This window comes from Trachurus trachurus (assembly GCF_905171665.1).
Source record: "Trachurus trachurus genome assembly, chromosome: 20".
Taxonomy (NCBI): domain Eukaryota; kingdom Metazoa; phylum Chordata; class Actinopteri; order Carangiformes; family Carangidae; genus Trachurus; species Trachurus trachurus.
Window position 1 is genome coordinate 20,735,230 of NC_139911.1, and position 20,698 is coordinate 20,755,927.

The 20,698-nt window shown below is 43.2% G+C and overlaps 2 protein-coding genes across 4 annotated transcripts; both read left to right on the top strand.

The window, feature by feature from the left end:
- The first annotated feature begins 652 nt into the window (after nt 1–652).
- Nucleotides 653–7,045, top strand: ralaa (v-ral simian leukemia viral oncogene homolog Aa (ras related)). 3 transcript variants are annotated; one of them, XM_083995554.1, is made up of 5 exons: nt 653–818; nt 2,665–2,798; nt 2,904–3,112; nt 3,320–3,494; nt 3,630–7,045. In XM_083995554.1, exons 2-5 carry the CDS (start codon nt 2,685–2,687, stop codon nt 3,750–3,752), a joined length of 621 nt encoding a protein of 206 aa, XP_083851680.1. In that variant the 5' UTR covers nt 653–818; nt 2,665–2,684; the 3' UTR covers nt 3,753–7,045. The 3 variants fall into 3 exon arrangements, with proteins under 3 accessions (XP_083851680.1, XP_083851679.1, XP_083851681.1); XM_083995553.1 differs by having other exon boundaries at nt 659–843; XM_083995555.1 differs by having other exon boundaries at nt 670–843; nt 2,558–2,798.
- Nucleotides 7,046–8,082: 1,037 nt separating this feature from the next.
- Nucleotides 8,083–17,375, top strand: cdk13 (cyclin dependent kinase 13). Its single transcript, XM_083995965.1, has 14 exons — nt 8,083–10,174; nt 10,704–11,273; nt 11,376–11,534; nt 11,637–11,776; nt 11,870–12,040; nt 12,125–12,314; nt 12,411–12,467; nt 12,588–12,689; nt 12,785–12,862; nt 13,350–13,466; nt 13,562–13,693; nt 13,787–13,983; nt 14,172–14,675; nt 15,834–17,375. The coding sequence occupies exons 1-14, from the start codon at nt 9,027–9,029 to the stop codon at nt 16,532–16,534; spliced, it is 4,266 nt and encodes a 1,421-aa protein (XP_083852091.1). The 5' UTR covers nt 8,083–9,026; the 3' UTR covers nt 16,535–17,375.
- The last annotated feature ends 3,323 nt before the right edge of the window (nt 17,376–20,698 follow it).

Here is a 20,698-nt window from a genome sequence, read left to right on the forward strand (position 1 = left end):
TAATGAAGGGCAAGAGTTGACTCATGTGAGGGGAAAATAAAGAAAACGAGAACCAGAGTGATCAAACATTGTGAAATGTTTGACGTTTGTCTCACCATGCATCTGCGGACAAGCTGAAAGGTGTCATTCCAGGTCCTCTCTGCAAACTTCAAGCGCAGGACAGAAATTATGGACTTTGCTTTCATCTCTGAAGGAGAAAAAGAGGACAAAATATGAAACTAAAACTACAATATCCACACCCTTACATTTGTGGGCAAACTTTAAAGTGTGTTTTGGATTAAAGATAAACACTTAATTGTGTGTTTGGATTTTGGTTTGCAGCCTGTAATGCTCATCTTGCAGTCAACACTTAAAAAACCAACATTACCTGGTCTGTGTGTGTCTATTGCAGCGTTGCTGACTTGACAAAGGGGCCTCGCCCTGAGCAAACGTGACAACATTTAAATGCGGATGAACTAATTATTCAATTATCTGGCATCCTCTTGTGCTTCATGCAATATCTAACCACATAAAACAGAAATGGTGATGTGTGAAGCAATGCAAATTACGTTTTATTTTATGAATAAATATTTAAATTGATGTTGCATTCAAAACAAAAAGTAAAAATGAGTGTTATCAGGTTCTCCCAGGCGGGCGGGCGGGCGTTGTCAGACGGAGCCAAGCCCACAGGACGTGCAGTCAGTCTGCTGCTAACAGCCACCAGCCAGCCCAGCCTCTGGAGTTAGCCACGGAGCTAGCCATGAGCTAACAAGTAGCTAGCTGAGTCTTTTCCAGTTTTTGCCACCACAACTCAGCCTTCGCCAAAACGCCGTGCCAAGGTGAACACTGTTTAACATTTTACCGGTAGGTGATGTTGTTGCACACAAAACCCGTTGTTGTGTCTCGTTTGCTCTTTTTCTGCTCTCGCATCATTTAGTTGTGATTAGCTGCTTGTTATCTGCTCGCTAGCCCCCTCTTTTTTTTGCCTGTGTAGCTGGTTAGCCACCCGAGCTGGGAGCTGCTGAGTTTTTAAAAAGCATCGACCCGAGCATCTGTTGCTGCTGGGTATCTGCTCTTTTTTATTATTAAAATGTGGTTTAATGTGTCGTCTCAGTCGCCACCTGCGTTTTGAACTTCCGTACATGTTAAATGACCGGTTAGGTGACCTGTCTGTCAGGTGAACCTGCTCGGTTGGTTGGTTAGTTAGCTCGTTAGCCGCATCGCCCACTGGAGTCAGTCCGGCATGTCGGCGGCTAACTTGCTAATAAGTTAACGTGATTATTGGAGTACTGTGCTTCGTCTTACTGATGTAATGATTAAGTCAAATTGTCTCCGGTGACGATGTAGCCTAGACCATCTAATTGTGTTGTTGACGTGCCTGTGTTATTAGCCTTGTTTAGCTATGAGTTGCCAAATAATGACATTAAACAAAAATACCATGGCGATAATTGTTACCTAAGTAACGGCTGTTGCCAGTGCATTTCTATCACTGTTTTGAACATGTAACTTTGTTTAGAAATTGTTGAACCGTTTCCTCTTTGAGCTGGTTACATATTAACCTATGTCTCTGCCATTTTTATATACTTTATGTTAATTATAATGCTACACGTGGATGATATTTTTCCATCATGTTTAGTCAAGAGGTGTGCCTCCGCAATGTGGTTGTCCAAATGGTTAAGGTAAAAGCATTGACTTTAGTACTTAATCGTAATATTGACTTCCAGCATGCAGACCATTTTGTTAATTTGTATAATGACCCATTGGCTCCATTCCCGTATTTATCCCTGATCCTCAGAAGCCGGTGTTGGCCTGTGATGGGAAACGGCATCAGCACACACACACCTCTTGACATCATGTCATTCCTATAGTCGTCTTGGACAGTCCAGTATGGGAAACGGATCACTAAATGGCTCTGACATATGTCAGATCTTATCCACCCCTGTCAGAATTTAGGAAAATACTGCCAGTTGTAGTTGTAAAAGTTTTATTTCTCTGCCATATGGCGTGCACAAGTTCCTCCAGGGTTAGTGGAATTTGTAGAATTTGTGTTTGCTTATCTGCATGTCATCCATCTCAGTAGGTTTTCTCAGAGGTTGCCAAAAACAGTTTATTTTCCCACAGATTGCAAATGTAGTTGTGATTAGAGGCTATCTACGTTTACATGATGACCTCTGATTTGGTGTTTTGCTGATCTACAAGGCTTATCGTGAAGGCACCATTGGAGTGTAACAACAGTGTTTACTACTGTTGTATTAAGGAACATGTAATCCACACACGCATGGTGATGGGGAAGGAGCCAGTGGATTTATAAAGCAGCCTGTACTGTGTGTCAGTCTAGTAGAAGTCATTCTTATTCTATCTGCTGTATCTTGACATGGTACAGCGGATACCCCCCTGTATTATATTTTAGAGTAATGGCTGTTTCTACTGGTTGAATTTTTATTGTAGTGGGATTTATTGCTACGAGACACACTGATGGCTATGCAATCTAACTGCTGAGATGGAGTCTAGGGCCCCCAGAAGTGATGATGAAACATCTTACCATAATTTTCTCTCTTTTCCTTCTCTGTCTCCCCAGGAATTATCATTCAGCTCTTTGTTGCAGCTGCAGTCCAGACTGATTTTTACCCTCTTCATTTCACAACCCTTCCCCTCCACCTTGAACTTTCTCCCTTTCGCACTCAGATCTCTCAGTACACAGAGCCATGGCAGCTGCTAAGCCAAAGGGGCAGAACTCTCTCGCCCTTCACAAAGTGATTATGGTGGGCAGTGGAGGAGTGGGCAAATCGGCTCTCACACTCCAGTTCATGTACGATGAGGTGAGCCACTTACGCCACAGCTGTGCAGTTACAATTCACAAGTTTTTTTTGTTGTGGAAAAAGTTCAAGTTAATCTTTTTTTTCCCTCTTCTTCTACCCCTCCAGTTTGTCGAAGACTATGAGCCAACCAAAGCAGACAGTTACAGGAAGAAAGTGGTGCTGGACGGAGAGGAGGTACAGATCGACATCCTCGACACAGCTGGACAAGAGGACTATGCAGCCATCCGGGATAACTACTTCCGCAGTGGTGAAGGTTTCCTCTGTGTATTCTCCATCACAGAACTGGAATCGTTTGCGGCAACAGTAGATTTCAGGTACAGCAGCGTGCTTTGATTTTAATGCAGAACTCTCTTATCCATCAGCATTGGATCCATTTCAGTGGTTTTCCTAGACTAAATGCTTCGCTTTCTGATACTTTGGAATCTGTGATTTACGGCTTTTGCTCTGAGATGGTTGTAACACTGTGAGTGAGTGTCTTTACTTCCATAATTCATGACTCGATGGCATTTCCTGTTTTGCAGAGAGCAGATACTTCGAGTGAAGGAGGACGAGAACGTGCCGTTCCTCTTGGTCGGTAACAAGTCGGACTTGGACGACCGACGGCAGGTCAGCGCAGACGAGGCGAAGGCACGTGCCGAGCAGTGGGGCGTGTGCTACGTGGAGACTTCTGCCAAAACCCGTGCCAACGTCGACAAGGTTAGTCCGATCGGCAAAAGATAAGCCACGGCTTGGCTGCGGTCGTGTAAGCTCAGTTGATCTACAGCAGAGATATGAGAGCCCTCTTTTTGTTATTTTGTTTATTCATGTATTTTTTTTTATTTTTTTGAACAGGTGTTCTTTGACCTGATGAGAGAGATCCGGGCAAGGAAAATGGAGGACAGCAAAGAGAAGAACGGGAAGAAGAAAAGTAAAAGTTTGGCCAAGAGAATTAGAGAGAGATGCTGTATTTTATAGTCCTAAAAGAGAGCAGGGTAGCTGCTTATGTACATATACATTTCTCAGACTTTTGCATTTACTTTGTGCCCACACCTGACCATGACTTTCTGTTCCTGGCTAACAGGACATCTGACCGTGCGTCAGGGAGTAGTAAGGTGGCACTCCATACACCATTTATAGCTCTAACTTTTTATGTGCTGACACTCCAAATAACTTATGTACTCTCTCTCTCTTAACTCTGACCACATTACAGAGTGTAATAAATGGATGGTGTTTTAATTTAGGCCTAAGCTTGACAAGAGGCTAAGCCCTGAAATGTTACAAAAAACCTTTCATTGTAAAGTTTGATGTGTATAATATATTCAGACAACTGTGCAGTGCAAGTTCAAAAAGGAAAAGATAAAATGAAAGTGTCAGAGCCAAGGTTTAAATGGGGGAGGGAAATATAACTGGAGCTCAATACTGGAACGCCCCACTTCGTAGAATCAGTCCACCGTCTTTGGTAGGAAACGTCAAGTGAACAGACTTCAGCAGTGTAGTGTCAAACCAGAATTCATCAAGTGCCACAGAGGAAATGTACATTGCACTTGTGAATCTTGGAAGCATTTTAATTGAATGATCATGTGTTAAACTTAGCCAGAGCTGAAATTTGATGCCATTCCTATTTGTCGTCTTACACCTCAATTTTACTGTGATACGGTTATCGCCACTTATTGTTTTTATGTGTGAAGTCAAACTTTTATTTTCTTTCTTTCCTTGTCCTCTATCATATCAACCAGTGTAAGCTGATCGCACTAATTTTCTTTCTCCCCTTCTAGTCACTTTGTTGAGTCTTCTCAAAATGCACAAACAACATTGATCTTTACCCTTAAACCTGTGAGGGATTTTGCAACACTTGAACGTTTTTTTTTCAATTCTAACATTTCAGAAGTTTTACCTCACTCGGCTAATGACTTCCATTGCCTTTTTATTTTTGCGATGACGGAATCCCTGGTGCTCTGATAAAAAGGCGATTCCATAACACTACATCCTTTATATGCTGTCTTTAACACATTATTTAACATGTGTCATTTAACACAGATAAAATAATCTGCTTCCAGACATGTAAAGGTTTATTTTGCCAGATTTTACTTTTCCTGGCTCAGACTTTTTATCTCCCTATTTTTTTTATGTACATCTATTCCTAAAAATTGGGACAAAAGTGGTATTAAATTGATTGATAGATTCAATTTGAAGGTAGAAAATGTCAAAAAAATGAATGCTGGCTTGATAAAAGTAAGGTGGTACCTGTCCAAAATAAACTTACACTCTTGTCACCAAAGAAATATGCTAGCTAGTACAAACAAGTGCCCACCGTTTAATTGAAGTGAATGACAACTTTCTGTGGTGAGCATCAGAAGAAAGTGCCGCGGCATTAGTGCATAAATTATCTTTATAGAAGTGACCGAGACAAAGGTTGAAGGAGCGTCAGGGGAGGTGAAAAGATTACATTGGAAATGGCCTGGGGAAAAAGTACAAGGTTACGAGGGCTTTAGTAATTCATGTACAGTGTATCACTGTTGCCTCTCTGTCCATTGTGAATGTGAATAACCCCCATATGCTCATCCCGTTTGCCTGTAACCTTTTGGCTGCCAATGATGTGCAGAGTTTAGAGGTCATTGACTTTGTACTTTGTTTACCTTTGTTACATTTTGTGCAAGCCTACCCTGTGTTAGAATGCTTTAGTGGCAACTCGATGAAATATTTTGTGTTTCTTCTTCAGGTCTTGCTCATGTAGTGGAATAATTGTACAAGCAAGTGAAGATTAGTGTAGTGTAAGAATTGGCAAAGTGAGAATGCAGCACATGATTAGTAGCTAAATTACATAGCCTACACCACAACACGTAATGAAATGTGCCCCTCAATCCTCTTAGAGTCCCTTTACAACTGAGCCACTCTTTGTTTTCCTACCACTTCTAACTTATTAAAACAAAAATAACTTAAATTATTATTTTTTTTCAATGTTTAATTCAAGTTTGACAACCATCCAGAGGTTCCTTTTGCCACATTTCACACTGATCCAGTTTAGGTTTATTGACATGAGAGTAAATGTGTGCGTGTGTGCATTGCCAACAGCAGCAGCTCACCATTTACATTAGAGTCCAGCTACCAGTGGGATGCCCAACAGTGGAGTCTATGCAAAAATAATTGGTGCAATTGCAAAGAGGACGAGATAACTTCAAAACGGTTCAAAAACATTGTCACTGTCTTCAAACTACTTTTTTATAAGACTCGGTGCAGCAGAAGCACTTAAACTTGAATGCGGTTAAGAGAGCTGAACACATCTGAGGAAATCCAACATCATCCAAAAGTTGTCGAGCGCAAATAAGAATGTGTCATTGATTTCCTGAGTTAATAGATAAACACTTTAAAATCCATGCCTTTTGATTACAGGCTTTGTTTGTCGTGTGTTTCAGTGTGTTAGTTGTACAGAAAGACAGTAATGCTTAAGAATGTCTGTGGGATTTCATGTTTACTGAGAAGCACACGGTTGAGAGAGTTTTAGAGTTTAGAAATGGGGGAAATGGGAGGGTGAGACTGGATACGTGACAGTTTGCGAGGCAAAACATTAGGAAGCCATGGCGGCAGAATGTTTGGAAAGTCGTTTGGTTTAATATTCTCTAAGGGCTAACCTGCAGTACACTACACCGTGATTGAAACGGCCCTTGAAAGTTCAAGCGACAGGCACAAAAACTGACATGCAGTGTAAGAATCACAGTCTGTTATTATGGCACACCTTCCTTAGCTTACGGCCATTACAATAACCAAGTGCTGTGTGTCTACATTGTTGAGGATCGCAGAAGCTACTGTACTTACGCCGACCACCATAGTGCTTGCTTACTCGAACATCGGCTTATCACAGTCTCATTCATGTTTCGGTGCTTTTTCGGAAGCAAACGTAACTCATAAACGTTCTTTTTCTCTGTCCTCATGAATAGTTTAATAGACTGGACGGTCTTAATATTTTCAGCTGGATACTAAAACAGATGTTTGTGTGAAAGCTAAGAGCAAAATGTCCTACTGGGTATTCAAATAACTTGTTTTGCCTTTTATACAAATACCCTCGGAGTGAAAAAAGAAGAAGAATAGATATCCATGTCTTTTGATTGGATGGTTGTATGTACTGTATGCCATCAGTTAAATGTTTCCTTCATGTTTACTTATTTTAAACATAACCACTAATGTAGCCTATCTGTTTGTGAATGCAAGAGGTGAAGCTTACATTTCAATTCATTTTTTGTGAGGTATTTGGAAATGGCAAATAAAGTGGATATTACTAATAACATTTTCCAGATGTTTGTAGCATTCTTTGTGTGATTACTTATGCAGGTTGAAGAAGCTGTCTTATTATGTTAGTTCATTCAAGCAGAAATTGACACTGCTTAAATCGGCCTTGTTGTCACCAAGCGCCGACAGCTTGTCTACACCCACATCACTGTTTACACATTAACACTGATTCTTTGTGCTGCATTTAGGTTTTTTTTTTGTCTTCTAATATTTGACTTTGCCAATGTCATGCAGGATGGAAGGGGTAAGTATTGATTTACCATAGGACAGACATGGCTGCTTTACAGTTTGTGTATGATATCTTATATAATTGCTTGATTTGATTTTTTTGTTAAAGAGCTGTCGCCAAGTGTAAAATATTAGTCATTTTTACATTTTATTTTACAAATGTATTAGTATTTTTGTGATAAATTCAGCAAATCTATTACAGCTTTTGAAGAATGATCTGGTATTGCATCCATGTGCAGGCAGAAGAGGACACTGTTTTTTGTAAATGTTGTCCATTTTGTTTTGTTTTTTCTATTTCATAATTATTCATTATTTTATTTTTTGACAGCTACCTTTGAAATGTCTCAATTTATATAATTAATTTACGTTAATGCATTAATTAAGACACAGACCCTTAGAAGAATCTATGGTCAAATCCAAATAAATGAACACTAAAATCAGTAAATAAATGTATACCATTATCAACATATATACAGTAGGCTATATATATTTACAGGAATTATACATCTCTTTTGAAGGGGAAAAAACTTAATAAACCACAAAAACAATAAATGGCGTACAACTCACGTCAAATCGATATGTGTATTTTCCAGTCTTGTTTGATGTATAGAATCTCTATAGAAAAAACAAGTTTAATTCTGAGATCGTCGGATTAACAGAAAGGAAGCGGTGGGTTGTATTTTGAAGTTAGGGGTCAGGGGTTTCCCTTGGTGGGACGTAACCACTGAGCTGGATGACGCACACGCGTATCATTGGTCCACAGCGACGCACAAGGCCTGTAGTTTGAAAGCTGTCTGGGCCCAGGCGAGCCACAGCGTTAGCCACACTCGAACAAAGTTGGGGATATTTTGAAATAAAAATCAAATCATTTTTGGGGTCATTTTTACCCGGAAAGACGTGAACCACTTTTGGGACAATGCGGCTGTCGCAGTGAGCAAGAAGCCGGCGGAATACGTCGGAGCGGAGGTGTTTTTGAATGGCATTGTTTTATTGCATCTTGACTTGAGTTGCCGTGAACTCCACGCAAGGAGAAAAGAAAGCTAAGTGGCTAACGTCGCTAGCGGCGGCGGCGGCTATCCAACAACTCGTGTGCTATTCACTTCCTTGTTGCATACTGGAGGAGGAGTGCGATGGAGGGCGAGAAGAAGTTTGTCAGGAGGAGACGAGATAGTTGTTTACCTCCACTTTAACACTACCCGGTGAATGGATGTACATGCTCGCAATTCACTGCAACATTTCAGAAGAACTGGATTTTCAACTCTGTGTGGCTCCGGGCCTGTGCTTTGACCATGAACTGGAAAGCGACTGTGTAGCCGGACACAGCTAGTGGAGGCTAGCTGGCTAAAACCGACTAGCGTTAGCTGGCATATCTGGGAGATGTCCGTCCTGGAGTACAATGGTTGAGTATCGACTGGCTCTATAACTAAGCACTGTATTGTGGATTATATGTGACGGAATCTACTGGCACTTATTTTCAGTAATTACCGCCAGGGATAGCTCGTTTTATCCGGAGCCACAATCGTGTTAGCTCTGTAATGCTAACGTTAAGCTCGTGATTTAGCTACCTAGCTGGTTGGCTGTCTTAATTGTGAGGTAGCCGTAGCGTTAGCTCACTAGCCTGTTACACAGCTAGCCCCAATGTTTTGTTTCACGACACAGCCAGGGACATAGTTTAGGTAAAGTACGCAGGATTAACTACAACTCTCGACGCGGACGTAGCGTTTATTTGGCGGATAAATGCCTAATTCAGACGTGCTTCGCGAGGGTCGGGGACGGAGCCCCTCAGCACAGAGAAATGCTAACAGGCAGGACAGGCGTAGTAAAGCAGGGAGCGGTGCTGCTCAGCGAGAGAGGCCCCGTGAGAAGAGGCGCTCGTCGGCTTCTAGGAAAAAGAAACGCAGGCAGGCCAAGGATAGAGACTTGTGGCACACTGGTACGGCAGAAGACCACGGCAATGATCGAAAAGGCACTTTTGATAAAGAGGTTGAACTTCGGACATTGGTAGAGTATGACGACGTGAGCTCCCAGTCTGAGCGATTTTCTGGGAGCCCCTCTCCTAAACTTGACCCCCACGCTGACCGTCTCTCGGTGGACCGACTCAGCGATGTTGACTTTGTTGACTATAATGGACCAGCATCTCCAGACAGAAGTCAGCCGAAAGACCGAGAGGCGGTGAGTGTCAGCAAAGACGAGCAAACCAGAGGACCATCTGAAAGAAGCAAGCAAGACAAGGAGCAAGGGAGGAAAAAAGATCGCCAGAGTCGCGAGAGAGACTCCTCAAAAGCTCGGAGTGGAGGAAGCTTGAGTGGCTCTAAAAACCACAGGGACACTACAAGGAGCAGTGATAGAAATGGTAAAAAGACATCCACGTCTCAGTCCTCACAATCTGCAGACAAAAGGGATTCAAAAAGGCACAGAAGTAAAACTAGGTCTGATAAAGAGCCCCCGTCTGCATATAGAGATGCTCCACAATCTTACAGAGATGACCGCGAAGACCTCAGGGCATACAGGAGAAGTCCTGGTTTAAAATCAGAAAGTCCCTATGGGACGTCATACTCGTACAGCTACCAGTCCCCTGGTAGCTACAACCAGCTGATATCTAGAAGAAGTCCAACATATGGGAGCAAAAGACTCTCTCCCAGTTCCACATATTACAGCCGGGATTCAGATGCGTATGGGGCGTATGGCGCGACAAAGTCGCCCAGTTCATACTCTAGCAACAAAAGGAAACGATCCCCTGCGAGCCCAGCGAACTGGCGCAGGTCACCAAGTTATGGCCGTCATAGTCCGTATGAACAAGGAGAGTTTGGTTCAAGTCCTTATGGGAATCGCAGGAGATCACGAAGTCCATACAGGAAGTCCCTGAGCCATAGTCCAGATGTCAGGTAAGTTCTTAGGATGAGGTGTGTTTAATTTCTGTCTGTGCTCTATTATAGTGGTGTGTCCTTTTGATTTGTTGTTATAGGCCTTTGATCAACCAGCACACTGATAGAGATTTTGATGGATTGAAATCTTTATTTTGAACATGTGTGAACAGTGGAATCAAAAACAAAGCCAAACAAACAAAATATCCATAATTTGAGAAAAAAATAAAAAGACCACAAAAAGCTACTATTTTTACTACTAATTAACTAATAATAATAAAGAAAACAAAGTTAAACATGTTCGAAAAGGAGTAGGAAGAAGTAAAAACTTATTAACTCCTACCCCCACAGAGAAAAAGAGATATTGTGCAATTGCTGATAATAAATGTAAAAGACCTACCTGATATCTTTTCATGGAAAGCACAACACTCCAGCTTCAATAGCCACCAGTTTTTCTTTCATTTGATTCAAGCAAATGAAGCAGTCATGTGTAACAGTTTGTAATGTTGAAGCAAAATATACAATGGTGTCCTTGTCGTTTCCTTTCCAGGCGATCTGCTAGATCACGTAGCAGAAGTCCATATTCATCCTCGAGGCATTCACGTTCTCGCAGCCGCCACCGCCACTCTCGCTCCCGCAGTCGCCCCTCTAGCCTCTCGCCGAGCACGCTCACCTTCAAAACCAGTCTCGCGGCCGAGCTGAGCAAGCAGAAAAAGGCTAAAGCTGCCGAAGCGGCCGCCAAGCTCAAGAACTCCAGCAACACGTCTACTCCGACCAAGGGTTCGTCGTCTGCTCCCCAGCCGAGCCCGAAGTCTAATCACGCAGCCAGGAAGGGCCGCCCCCCTTCTCCACCTCCACCAGAGAAAGGCCCCAGAACTCCCACAACCAGCCAGCCCCAGTCTCCCTCCGACAGGTCGTCCAAGACCAGGACCACCGAGCACCAGACCAGCAGGGACAAAGACGGAAAGGGGAAGGACGACTCTGTACATCGGGACAAGAGGAAAGCACCAGCATCTATACCGAGCAAAGACAAGGAACGTGCCACTGGTTCTATCATGTCTACTCTGTCATCTCTCCCATTGCCCCAAACAGTTCTTGAGCACATGAATAAAGGAGAAGGGTAAGTGTGTGTTGGGGCAGTTGACCTAGTAGATTAATACACCTCTATACTCAATTGTCTAGACTTACTCTGTCATTGTATCCTACATTTTCTTCCCATCAGCTCAAAGGACAGCTTACTCTCAGGGAAGAAGAAGTCAGAGAGAAAAGCCCGCCCGCTTCTGACCGATTTGCCTCTCCCTCCTGAACTTCCTGGTGGCACGTCCTCCCCGCACAGCCCACCCGAGGACAAAAAGTCCCAAACCCTTCGCCGAAGACCTAAGTATGTTGGAGTGCATCTAGTCTTCCTCTATCATTTCCTATTGATGCTCTTTGTTCTACACTGACTTTTACTTCCTTTGAACTCTTTCATTGTAATTCTCAGAATTTGCGGCCCAAGATACGGTGAGATCAAGGAAACGGAGATCGATTGGGGCAAACGCTGTGTGGACAAGTTTGAGATCATCGGAATCACAGGGGAAGGCACCTACGGGCAGGTGTACAAAGCAAAGGACAAAGACACTGGTAAGTTTTCTGTACATACTGTATATTGTTCATAAACCAGTGTCCTGTGCAGCGATCTAGTTTTGAAGTGCATTTCTTCCTTCCGTTTCACAGCTGAGATGGTGGCTTTGAAGAAGGTCCGCCTGGACAATGAAAAGGAGGGCTTTCCAATTACAGCCATCAGAGAGATTAAAATTTTGCGACAACTCAACCACAAGAGCATCATTAACATGAAGGAGATTGTCACGGACAAGGAGGACGCTCTGGATTTTAAAAATGATAAAGGTATATTTTGTTGAATGTATAGATTTCTCCAACCTGATCTTTTTTTTGGATGACTAAATATTTTTTTTCTCCCTTCCATCTCAGGTGCTTTCTATCTCGTATTTGAATACATGGACCACGACTTAATGGGTTTGCTCGAGTCCGGCCTGGTTCACTTCAATGAGAGTCACATCAAGTCTTTCATGCGACAGTTGCTGGAAGGTCTCGATTACTGCCACAAAAAGAACTTCCTGCACAGAGACATTAAGTGCTCCAATATTCTGCTCAATAACAAGTAGGTCCTCGGGATCTCGCAAAGATTTTTATTAAATCGTCAAGCCTGTTTTCCAGCTAGGTCTAATCAGTCGTTTTTTTCCCCCCACCCAATCAGAGGTCAAATCAAGCTTGCAGACTTTGGTCTTGCTCGGCTGTATAACTCTGAAGAGAGGTGAGCCTCTTATATTCTTGGATGCAGCTTTCTTGCTAAAACCAAGTTTGTTTCATTCTCCATGTTTTATTCCAACCCTTTGGTGTGATTTAAAATAATAATCTGTATTCTCCTTTCCAGTCGCCCATACACCAATAAAGTGATCACACTATGGTACCGCCCCCCAGAGCTGCTCCTGGGGGAAGAGCGATACACGCCTGCTATTGACGTGTGGAGCTGCGGGTAAGAACAGGACTGATATGGACTTGTTGTGGACATGTTACATGATTATCCATCAGGTCATAATCAAAACTCACGCCTTGTTTTGTCTGTTACAGATGTATTCTTGGAGAACTGTTCACAAAGAAACCCATCTTCCAAGCTAATCAGGAGTTAGCCCAGTTAGAGCTCATCAGGTAAATGCTTGCTAAAAATGTAAATGTTTCACTTTAAGTTCTGTTTCTCTCTCAGTGGTGCAACCACTCTGAAAAAAGGAAGAGAAAGTGGCACATGTTTTACTCTGATCGTCTCAGTTGAAGGCAATGCCATTCAGCCATAATATGCGCTCTGGTTAACAGACCTCACTTATCTTTTTTTTGTGTGCGTGTGTGTCCTCTTTAGTGATAAAAGTCAAGGTAGTGAAAGTAAAAAAAACCTGAAAGTTTGTACAGTTCTTTAAGCTAGAAAATGGAAGAAGCACGTTTTACTCGTCTCATTTACTTCCTCACTTTTACTACACTGGTGACATCGAGGGAGGGGAGAAAATAAACTGTGACGGTAAATGTGACGCAACAAGTCGGGCCAGTTGTCTGGGTGTTGTCAGTTATTCTGGGAGTCACAATTTACCGTTTGCTAAAAAGATGTATTCTGCTTTAACTAATGACTTGTGTTCCTGTCATCTAGTCGAATCTGTGGCAGCCCCTGTCCTGCTGTGTGGCCAGATGTAATAAAGCTTCCCTTCTTCAACACCATGAAACCAAAGAAACAGTACAGGAGACGGTTACGGGAGGAGTTTGCTTTGTAAGTCAATGTCCATGACCTCTAATCATACATTTATGGCTTGGGGCCTCCAGCAGCACGTTTTACCGCGACCTTGTGCTTCTGTTGCCGTTTAGCATCCCTCCGTCTGCCTTGGATCTGTTTGACCATATGTTAAACCTGGACCCCAGCAAGCGCTGCACGGCCGAACAAGCGCTGGGCAGCGAGTTCCTCAAGGACGTGGACCCAGACAAGATGCCCCCGCCCGAGTACGTCTCCGTTCATGTCGATCTTGCTGTATTTAACCAGAGTTGATAAATCCTCAACATTTCTCACCGTTGTAACCGTTTGTTTCTCTCCAGTCTCCCACTGTGGCAGGACTGTCATGAGCTGTGGAGTAAGAAACGCAGGCGACAGAAGCAGATGCCAGAGGAACTGGCGGCCCCTAAGGCACCCCGTAAAGAGCTGGGCCTTGACGACAGCCGCAGCAACACTCCCCAGGGCTTCCCTGCTCCTGGAGGTATCAAAGCTCAGAATGCAGCTGCTTCAGCTCTGCTCGGTGAGCCTGACTATCATTTGTATTTGTACTGTTTAATTATTGATTTTAGTTTGTTAGTCACTGGTAAAGATCTTTCCCCTGTGTGAAAGGCACTATGAAAACAAATGATTATTATGGTAAACGAACCTTGGAACCAAAGTTTAACAGCGAAACCTCAATGCTTATCTTATTTTTCTGTTTTCTTATAGATCCGAAGGGTCCAAACTCTCAGTTGACACAGGAGCAGCTGGCGGTCCTCCTGAACTTCCTGGGCCAGCCGAAGAGTTCGGTCAACACAGCCCAGTTTGTCCAGTCCATGAGCACAAAGGTCAACCAGGAGACGTTACAGCAGCTCTCCAAAGCCCTGGCGCCCACCGACCCGGCCGAGCCTCCCGCTCCACCTGCGCCCGCCAAGCCTCCCCAGCCCGCCGCTCCAGCAGGAGTCCCCCGCACCCCTCCCATGCCCAAGCCCCCTTCGCCCCCCATGTCCGCACCGCCGGGTATCCCAGAGGGAGAGGCCGCGTCCGCCACCCAGACGGCGATGACAATGCTGCTGGCTCAACTCCTCCAAGCGCAACAGGCCCAGAGGCAAGACGCCGGCGAAGGCGCAGAGGGAGCAGAGAGCACAAACCCTGCAGGAGTGGTAGCACCAGGAGGGTCTCTTCTACCTCCAGAGGTCAAACAGCCTCCAGAGCCCAGCCCAGTGTCTCCAGGTAACCCCCCGCCCCTCCCTCCCCTCCTGTACTTAACGCTCAGCTGTCTGACTGAACACATCTGACAATTTCTTTCTACTTGAGGCTCCTTAAGCCATTTTTTCCCCTTCATTTATTTTTAAAAGGTTTTCACCATATGTCAGCGATAGAACATTGGTTTACCAGATGAAATCATGTGTAATGAAAACAGATTAGGCCAAGAACGCTTTGCAGGGAAAGTGGTCAGCAGATGGAGTATGTCAAGAATGTACAAAACCACAAAATTATATCTCCAGAAGGATCAAGATCTGTCAATTACCATTAGTGTGACACAAAAAAATTGGCTCTATCCAAACCGTTTATTCAGATTAGACTGAGATAAGAAACAGGGAAATCCACATTACAGGAACTCAAGAAGTGGTTTGTCTAGGTAGAAAACAGTTCAACTTAAAGGGATAGTTCAACATTTTGGCAAATTTGCCCATTGCCATAATCCCTATAGTCATAGCAGTAGGTTTGTTACCTTTAATTGTCGGTGCAAGCTATTTTTAGAACGGCAGAGTAGAGCCGCAAGCTGCTCAGCGCTACGCTACAGAGGCTAATGGGATTTCTTGGTGTCCCTCATCCAACTCATCAAATACACAATCCAACAACTCCAAAACACTCTGGTGGACAAGTTGTGACCTGCACATTCACCACGCTATGAGATAATAACAGAACGTTACCAGACAGAGTTGTTTTAGAGGTAAATTCATGCAAAACCGCTGATGCGCGTTCCCGTAAGGGTCAGTCAGCAAGCAGTCTCTGCATTTACCTCGAAAACAAATCTCTCGTAATGTTCCGTTATTATCTCATAGCGTGGTGAATGTGCAGGTCACAACTTGTCCACCAGAGTGTTTTGGAGTTGTTGGATTGTGTATTTGATGAGTTGGATGAGGGACACCAAGAAATCCCATGAGCCTCTGTAGAGTAGCTCTGAGCAGTCGGCAACTCTGCTCCGCCGTTCTAAAAACAGCTTGCACCGACAATTAAAGGTAACAAACCTACTGCTATGACTATAGCAATTGGCAATGGGCCAATTTGCCAAAAGGTTGAACTATCCATTTTAAAAAATAAAATTGAAAGAATGGGATACATTTACTCACTGTGTCTGATAATTTTTCTAATCTCCCTCTCTAGTGTCTGAAGTAGGTGGAGTGTCGATCCTACCCCCAGACCAGAGACCACCTGAACCTCCAGAACCACCTCCACACGCTGACCTGGACTACCGGCAGCCTCCCCCCGAGCCCAAGACGGGCCACGCGCCCCCCATCGCATCTGCAGGCGGGGGCGACGGCGGGAGACCCCCGGAGCCCGACTACCCCCCCCTACCTACCGCAGAAGGGCCCGGATACGGGGGCGAGTACAGCCACCCGCCGCCTCCTCCCTTCACCCCCGCAGGGTTCGGGGACAGCTACATGGGCCACATGCTCGGCGGAGGCCTGCCCCCACACGCCCTGAGGGAGGTGTTCAGCGGACCGGGCCAGGTCACGGGCTCCTCGTCCGGCGCCGGCGTCCTGGCCCCGGCCCACCCGGACCCCTTCCCTCCAGGCTCCGGAGCCACCAGACCCAGCAGCATGGTGTTCACCGGGGACAAGGACCACCGCTTCGAGTACAATCACAGCCCCTTACCCGTGGAGGGACAGCCCAACCCCGGCGCCATCCACCTGTACAACCACGCCATGGCTCGGAAGGACGGCGGACCCCCTCCCCCACCCATCCCAGCACCAGGACAACCCTGGGGCTCCCCTTCTCAAGTCGGGGCTCCACCACTACCCCTGGGCTTCGTCCCACACGTGAACTCGACAGCAACAATCAGAGGACGAGGACTACCTTTCTGAAAGACTGGAAAAATCTGACATGGCAGTTTGTGACAATGGACAAAAGGCGTGAGGACTCTATTTTGAGCCTGACGCCTCTCATGCCAGACCAGAGGGATCTGGAGATGCACACTCAAGTTTGTAATAACTTAAATCAGTGTAAGGCATTGTATTCCTCCCCAGTCTGGAATGTGGAGTACGTTTGCAGAAGGACAGTGGAATAAACCCCGGAGGAGCTTTTCTTGCTCATACCATTTTCATATTTTTTTGTAATCTATTCTGCTGTCTTTTAAATTAAACTTTTACCTTTTTTGAGTGTACATTTATCAGACAGGTAAATTTTAAAATCTCTACCTTTAGCTTGTCTGTGATTTGCTCCAGGGCAGACTAGTATTAATGTTTTGCACTACTGACTGAAGTAGGCGGAAACAGTTTTAGCTATGAAAGGAAATGGATGATGTGCTTTACCTGCACAATTAGGAATATGACCAGTAATGTAGTGTCCTCTTTTTTTTTTTTTTCTTTTTATGGCCATGATTTAGTGAGACGATGGTGACTCAGTTGATTGGGTTAATGGCTTAGGTATCAGCACAGGCAGCCATCTGAAGAAAAGGACTGTTAGTTCCAGAGAGACTGGTAGCACTTGGACAACGGCAGAAAATCCGATCTGACTTATTGGAGAAAAGCTATTTTCACTCTCAATTCCACATGCCTTTTTGCCAATAGGTGTTGTAAATCATGAGGAAAACAGACACGTAACCCGAGTTCAAAAAGGAAACAATGTCTTTTTTTTTTTTTTGTACTAAAAATGATTTTGTCCCCCCTCCCTCCTCCTTTGGCAAATGTTTATTAAAGAAATGCCAACAACATATCGTTGTCTCTCGTTACTACAGATTGTCAGTGGGCCTTTCTGCTGCTGCTGCTGGATTATATGTTGACTTCATAGATCCCACCACCAGATGGCAGTGCCGGTCAAACATCACCGCAGTGTGTGTGCTCATTCCAACATGTGTGTTTGTGATTCAGATTGGCATTCAGCACCACATCTGTAGGCAAATGCGCTCACTTGTCAGTCTCGCTCAAAACCAACAGACCTTACCCAGCGACCACAATTGCGCTGGTGCTAAATCTTTACACTTGGAAGTGTACACACCATTTACATGAGGATAAGCCCCTAGAGTGAGTCAGAACAATGCAAATACACATCTCTTTGCTGCATTTGTGGAATGTAAACAGTTTTTTTTTCTCCTCCCCACATGACAGTCAGGATGGCAGCATCTCAATGGAGACGGGCCTAAGGAGATAACAGCGCACATCAAGTCTCAGACAACATAATGCACAACTTCAGACTAAGATACAGACTGTCAGGAAGAAAGAAAATCTTCCAGTACATGATAACTCCCAGTCGATTCAGTCTTCAAGCACCTTGACTCATAGTTCGAACCTGATGGAAAAGAGTTTATCGAAGATCACAAACCGGGCCTCCTGCATGCTACCACTTAATGCCAACTATAATCTGAATTCTCCTAGATTTCAGTGGACCTTTATGTCACTCTTGCCTGTATTGGATAAGGAGTGGCTCTCAAAGATTCTGTCTTGCTATAAAGAAAACTCATGGACATGTATTATCAAATAGAGATACATTTATAAAACATAATGAAATGTAAATTAATTCAAAGATGGAAAACCAATTCCTTTCCAATTAGGTTTAATTTCGCAATTTAAAGGCACCACACAATAAAAACAGTCCATTACTCTTGATTCAGGAAGGTCCGTGCAAGATGTACTCGAAAAAACATATAAATAGATTGAAATCTGCTTAACTGACCTTAAATGAAATAACAGTAACACACTAGATAAGGTTAGGGATAGTAGATTTACAATTGATGCACAAACCATACTGGAGCCACAGCTGAACAAAGAGAGAAACTCTACACACATCTGTCCTTTGTTTTATCCATCATAGCCACATCTGCATTTGTCACACGTCACATTGGCGGCGATGAAAAAGTGATTATCTCAGAGGGGGTTCCGTTCTGCAAAGCTAATTCAGTACATGGACGGCAGCTAGTCTGTGATTAATACAGCGTGGATGATGGATTGCTGAAAATTTACGGTAGCTTCAGTGGGACTGGCAGCATCATATTTTTATGTGTGATTGATTGAAACAACACTGAGTGTGATTTAAAGAGAAGATGAGAAGAGGCAGAGTGAGGCAGGGAAGGTGCATGGACTTTAACAAGAGCATCACTCAGACTGGAGTTAAACTATTCACACAGGGCTTAAATCTGTCAAAAAAGGCCTCCTGACCTATGTTTCACATTGACTGCACATTGACCCCTAGTTGCTACATTTTTATGTTAACTCAGTATATACAGTAAAACTCACCAGATCTTTGGTTTGTCCTATTGGTTATACAGGTTGAAAAGTTGAATGAATGTGACAAAGCACCACCAAAAATAACCTATGTGTTTTAAAATTGATTTTCTAAACACTGGTACCAAACATTTCAAGACACTGTCCACACCAAAAAGGAGTTGATTACCCAGTCACATGACTTCCTGTTAGGCAACCAAAAAAAATAAATTTCACTGAATCACCACCTACACAATGAAACTCTGGATTCTTCTTAACCCTGTAAAGCCTGAACCATTAAATATCATTGTCAGGAAATTCTAAAATTTTTTAATTGGACCTTTTATTGGACCTTCTGACAAAAAAAAAAAAGTAAGTCCCCCCCCCCCCACACCCCAATTTTTTTTTTGAATAGGAGATTTGCATAGAAAATTACCTTACATACCTGCTGTATCTAATTTGATACACACATTTTCAACACGGTTCTACTATAAAAGATGTTATGAAATATTAAGTAGTTTAACTTTGCATCAATGCAGTAACTTACTTAACTCAGTAAAAAAAATTAAGTTTTTCTTACGTTATCTTTTTCAAAATTGTCAATAATATCCATGAGAACACACATTTGGGTCACTGACTGACAGCAGCCATATTGGATGTCCCAAGTGAAGGCCTGCTGGTGCATAAATAACTGCACCCTGGTGGTTTGTCTGATCATTGCATGTATCTGATTGTATACATTAGGTTTTCAGGGGGAAAAAAATCACAGTGAGGATGTAGAGGTCTGAAAAACTCATGTATGTCCATGTATGAAATTTGAAACAAATGGCGACATAGTAGCTTTACAGTAATAAAGAAAAATGTAACCTGTGAATATAACAAAATACATTTCACTGTTGGTTTGTTGCAACTGTTGAAGGAAAAGTTTGATATTTAGGGAAATCTGTTTTTATTTACTTTCTTTTAGAAAGACTGATCAAAGGATTGATGGTGGCATGTGCCAACCTTAAAAGTGGCCACTTTTCATGTCTGCAAGGTAAATGAGCTAACACTAACTAACACAAGTTAGTCAGTTAGTTTAACCTTCGTCTTGTGTTAGCTTTCTGCTACCGTCTCTATGGTGTTAGAGTCAATTTTGACCCGTGTTTTAAATCAGCTGTAAAATAAAATGTTTTTCTTCTCTTGGTCACATTGTTAGGCTTCCTTATCTGTGAACATTTTGGTTTTAATATTTTTTGGTGTGGGTCCCTGGGCCTTTTTTTGTCAGTATCAATCTAACCTTCCTCTTGCAGCTTTCTGCTACCATCTATGGTGTTCGGGTCAGTTTTGACCCAAGTCTTAAATCAGCTGTAAAACACACTAAAACAATTATTTATCATCCCATTTGTTTCTCATCTCTTGGTTACATTGTTCCTTATCCATGAAAAGGTTGGTTTTGCAGTTAAAAAGTGTTTTGTTTTATTTTGTTTAAATAGAGGTTCCTGATAAAGTCAAAAAGCCTTGATGCTATAAACAAATTTATGTGGTAGGCTACTTATATGCTTTTAAAAACTGAAAACACAAGAGGAAGGTTAAGTTGATACTAAGCTGTCGGTAGGTTTTGAAGTTTTATATTGGCTATCTGTTGCCTGGCACTACACCTTTATATTCACCTTAGAAATGTGACTTCCCAAAATGTTAATACTGAATTTCTATGCCTCACTTTGTTACAGTAAGTGCACTATTTCAGACACATTTCATGTCATTTCCTATAGTGGTCTAGTGTAAAGACAGAATGACTATGTGATTTGCCAGGGCATGTAAGAACAGGAAACCCCCTCAGATATGACT

Bases quoted from the DNA above. Each gene is read 5' to 3' on its own strand.
- ralaa (XM_083995554.1), top strand. From the start codon at position 2,685: ATGGCAGCTGCTAAGCCAAAGGGGCAGAACTCTCTCGCCCTTCACAAA. The intron at 2,799-2,903 runs GTGAGCCACTTA...CTACCCCTCCAG, and splicing joins TCCAGTTCATGTACGATGAG to TTTGTCGAAGACTATGAGCC. The intron at 3,113-3,319 runs GTACAGCAGCGT...CCTGTTTTGCAG, and splicing joins GCGGCAACAGTAGATTTCAG to AGAGCAGATACTTCGAGTGA.
- cdk13 (XM_083995965.1), top strand. From the start codon at position 9,027: ATGCCTAATTCAGACGTGCTTCGCGAGGGTCGGGGACGGAGCCCCTCA. The intron at 12,315-12,410 runs GTAGGTCCTCGG...CCACCCAATCAG, and splicing joins AATATTCTGCTCAATAACAA to AGGTCAAATCAAGCTTGCAG. The intron at 13,694-13,786 runs GTACGTCTCCGT...GTTTCTCTCCAG, and splicing joins GACAAGATGCCCCCGCCCGA to TCTCCCACTGTGGCAGGACT.